Source organism: Teleopsis dalmanni, chromosome 1, assembly GCF_002237135.1.
Source record: "Teleopsis dalmanni isolate 2A chromosome 1, ASM223713v2, whole genome shotgun sequence".
Taxonomy (NCBI): Eukaryota; Metazoa; Arthropoda; class Insecta; order Diptera; family Diopsidae; genus Teleopsis; species Teleopsis dalmanni.
Genome location: NC_051846.1, coordinates 135818909 through 135823076, shown reverse-complemented (window position 1 = coordinate 135823076; position 4168 = coordinate 135818909). Strand labels below are relative to the sequence as shown.

General features: G+C 28.0%; 1 protein-coding gene across 1 annotated transcript; it reads right to left on the bottom strand.

The window, feature by feature from the left end:
- Nucleotides 1–675: 675 nt before the first annotated feature.
- On the bottom strand, nt 676–4168 carry LOC119668919 (zinc finger protein 1 homolog). The gene is made up of 3 exons (XM_038078596.1): nt 3841–4168; nt 1261–1917; nt 676–1194 (listed from the first exon to the last, which is right to left on the bottom strand). Exons 1-3 carry the CDS (start codon nt 4051–4053, stop codon nt 691–693), a joined length of 1374 nt encoding a protein of 457 aa, XP_037934524.1. The 5' UTR covers nt 4054–4168; the 3' UTR covers nt 676–690.

Here is a 4168-nt window from a genome sequence, read left to right as displayed (position 1 = left end):
GACTGTTATTATACGGATTCTTTATTCTACAATTCCATATGTTTACTTAAAAATAGTTTTATGGGTCCATACGTACCCATACTACTGTGCGTTGAGTGGCTTAAGATCTATAGCGATTTTGATAAACTTTTTTTGATAAAGAACTAATTGGTCCATTGAAAATAAGCCCATAGTCTGCCATAATAATTACAAAATGGCACTAGTGGAATACAGAGCAACCAACTTCTGCCTGCAGATAAGTTATGATCAGTGGCGTAAGGATGGAAAATTAAATATATCATGCAAACTGGTTCTCAGTTAAATAAATTGCATATATTATATTAATATGTGTTTCGAAGGCCGTCAAACAGCTGTAATGCCCAGGGCGTCAGTTATGTTCGTAATGCTACTAGTTATGATGCACATCTTATAAAAGTTATAAAAAGTAAAAATAGGATTTCTATTTTTTACACATAATACATTTTACATTTGTAAATAGATTTTTATTAATATTTAAAATATATAATGTATTATTTATAATTACATTTTTGCAGTTCGTTACAACTAGTCAACATGCTATGAATATTTAACATTCTTAATTTAAGAAGTACTTTATTAAATTATTTTTTATAAGTCATTTTTTAATATATCATGTTATCATAAAATACAATTAAAACTAAATAAAGTAAACTGATTTAATTATTTCTATGGCTATTTGGTGTCTTCAATTTTATTTTTTTTATAGTGAACATTTAAATGAGATTTAAGTTCTCCATTTGTTAGGAATTGCTTTTCACAAAACGCACAAGAAAAGTCCTTTCTTCCCTCGTGTGCTTTTTTATGTATGTAGAGTCCATTTCTAGAACCAAAACGATTATTGCATAAATCGCATTTATAAAACTTTTCTTTCATATGTGTTGTTTTATGATCGTTTAGTTCACTATGTTGCTTGAAAGCTTTGTCACAAGTTTCACATACGTATGGCCTATCCCCAGTATGAATGCGACTATGACGCTTCAAATCGTCGGATCGTAGGAACGTTCTATCGCAATATTCGCATGGAAATTTTAGGCTCTCGGGTTTATGTTGGTTCATGTGACGGCACAGGGACTGCAAATGAGCAAATTTGGCACCACATTCCCGACACGCGAATGCCTTTTCATTTGGGTGTTCATTTTGCGCGTGAATTATTAAATTTTTTTGTGTAATGAATACCTATTTAAAAAATAAATATCACAATAAGTTTTGTAGGGAATTAATGATTTTACACATATATCTTACCTGACCACATAACTGGCAATCCAGGTTAGATAAGACTTTTGTTGATTTTTCCTTTTTTTCCGTAAATGTGTTTTGACTATTTATTTTATTTTTTATATCGTTTATATCCACATCATCTACATCTTTTTGCAAACTTCCGCTTGACATGTTATCATTGCATACTTCAATAATAAATTCGTTTGCATGTTCTAATTTGATATTTTTCTCATCAGTAACATCTGCACCGGAATAAGAAGGCGCATCTTCACTTAATTCTTCATAATAATACGTTGTCTCCATATGAGTATCTGAATCATCTACTATAATTTCATTCAAACTATTTGAATTAATTATTTCAGATTCAATCACATTATTTATTATTTCTTTTTCCTTTGAATCTCGTGTTGGACTAGACACATGACTTGAAGATTCTGAATTAATATCATCGTAGTCAAGGTTGTGCTGATCGTTTGTACTTGTGCACTCCGTTTCTACTATTTCACCTGGTATTACATCAATTAATTGAATATGAACTTGGTCTTCTTTTTCTACTGCTTCAATCATTTTTTGCAGCACATTATTTGCTCGATTCATTTGTAATTTAAAATTGTATAATGAAAACACTTTATTAACACAATTTTTACAAATTTTTGATGGCTTTTCTAGTTCCAGTTTGATCTATTAAGCATAAAAAAAATATTAATATTTATTAGAACGATATATAACCAAAATTCTTTCAATTAATAATAATAACTATAATACTGTGACGAATTTGTTTTGAGGAATATCAAACCATAGCAGCACGGCAAAACTAAAAGAATAAGAAAACTAATGTCATATATTTCTTTTAGTAAAAGTTTAGTTATGGAATTTATGTTCGGAGTTTTTGAGTATGAATTTCAGTTTCAGTTATTTTGTCTATGCGATAACAGCGTGGATGCATAGTAAAGTGTGCGGAGTAGTTAACAAGTAAACTGAAGCGGTTATTTTTGGAATTTGTTAAGAGATACAAACGAGAGTAGACTGAATTATAAAATGCAAATTCGTAACAATATTAACAATAATAATATGATATGATAATATGATAATATTTAAATGAAGAAAAGTTCTTATGGTTTAGTACTTTAAAGCTTCTTTAATTGAGTTGGTGATCATTAAATACTACCAAAAATATATGTCATCTCCGAGATAGCATATGGATTTATGGTCTTTATTTCTTTATTCTTGCCTTTCAACTCAGTTTTCACAATTATGTGTAATTGATGTAAATTCCTTTATGAGATTACTTCTAAAATTGTCCTATTCGAATGTAGACCTATAGTTTTAAAAGCAGCAAATAAGCACAAACTCAATTAAAATAACTTAAAAAATTGTAAGAACTTTGCTCATTTCATACAAGCTTTATCATCTTAAGTCTTGCGTTGAGGGAATGTTTGTTTTGCGCGCATGTGATAGACGGTTATTAAAAACTTGTGAAAATTATTTCTGACCAACGCAAATAACACAGATTTAATATAAGCGGTTAATTTTAAGAGACAGATATGTAAGATGAACAGATATATAATAGCATTATAGGCGATCAAAACTCGTTAATCAAACTATTACATTGGCAATGCTACAGATTTCTATATAGTAGTTTTGATGACAAAGAATCGTCAAACAAATTGTTTTTATGTGAGAACGCGTGATAAAAATGAAACACTGTCGTAAATTGATTGTTTGTCGTAATCAATTATATTTGCAATGAAATAAAAAATATTTTAGGAACTATGTCTTTCATCTACTGTAGTTTCCATACACTGTGTAGGTATACATTAAAATGAATCTAAAAATTTCTACATCTACGTAACTACAGTCTTTTAGAAAACTTGATATCAACTAGATTTAAATAAGATCTAGGTTTAATGAAAACTAGCATAATATTTCAAACATATTTTAAATTTAATATTTAGTTTAATACTTTAATATTTAGTTTAATTTAATACTTGGTATAAATTTATATCTGAAAATGTGATGTAAATGTAATTATTTAACTATTAATCAACTATTTTTTAAAAATAAAATAAAAAATAAAAATATCTGCTGTAAAATTCATGTTAAAAATATTACACATATTGAAACAAATATAAATATATTTTATCTAAGTGTTAAACAATTTTTGAATTTATCTTGGTTCCAATAACTAGTGTGAGAAACTATTGGCATATTTATTTCTAAATGAATCGGAATTCAGTTGAGATGTTAAACACTCTCCATGTGTATCTTAGTTTCAAAAACAATATTAGTATGGCTTTGCAATCAGACTTGTTTCTTTCATCTTGTCGAAGAAGCATGTGTAATATCGCCTTTTAAAATTACAGTTTTATTAAAGTTGGCTTTAATAACTTGCGATCATTGCTTTTTTAATAAAAGATTTTATATATCAGATTAATACTCCATCCTTCCGCAGAATAATCACATTACTTTGAGGTCAATTTGGAATTTTGGTTTTGATTTCTGTTTTAGAATTTGAATACTAAAAACTAATGAGTTGCATTTTATAAAAGGTAATTTTTAATTAGAATTATAAGTGTCTTGATATTAATTAAAATAAAACTTTACCATTTTTCCTGTAATTTTCAAAAGCATTTCGTTTATAGACACAAATTCACCATCAACAACAACGCAACCACTTTTCAATTCGGTATCAAGTGGAGTATTATCTTCCAAGCAAATCCGACAAAACTTCCAGTTTTTTACGTCGCTTAAAAGTAGAGCGGTATTCGTATTCTCTTTAAACTCAAGTATATTTTCGTAATACGTTATTTTCTTCATATTACAAATTTCAATATTTAACACATTTAATGAAAACAAACTAACTTTTGACAAAAACAAATAATTTTTTGCTCGGCGATGCCAGATTACAAATTTTGTCAAAAGTTCAGTTTTT

Bases quoted from the DNA above. Each gene is read 5' to 3' on its own strand.
- LOC119668919 (XM_038078596.1), bottom strand. From the start codon at position 4,053: ATGAAGAAAATAACGTATTACGAAAATATACTTGAGTTTAAAGAGAAT. The intron at 1,918-3,840 runs GTAAAGTTTTAT...TATGCTTAATAG, and splicing joins TGAAAATTACAGGAAAAATG to ATCAAACTGGAACTAGAAAA. The intron at 1,195-1,260 runs GTAAGATATATG...TTTTTTAAATAG, and splicing joins ATTGCCAGTTATGTGGTCAG to GTATTCATTACACAAAAAAA.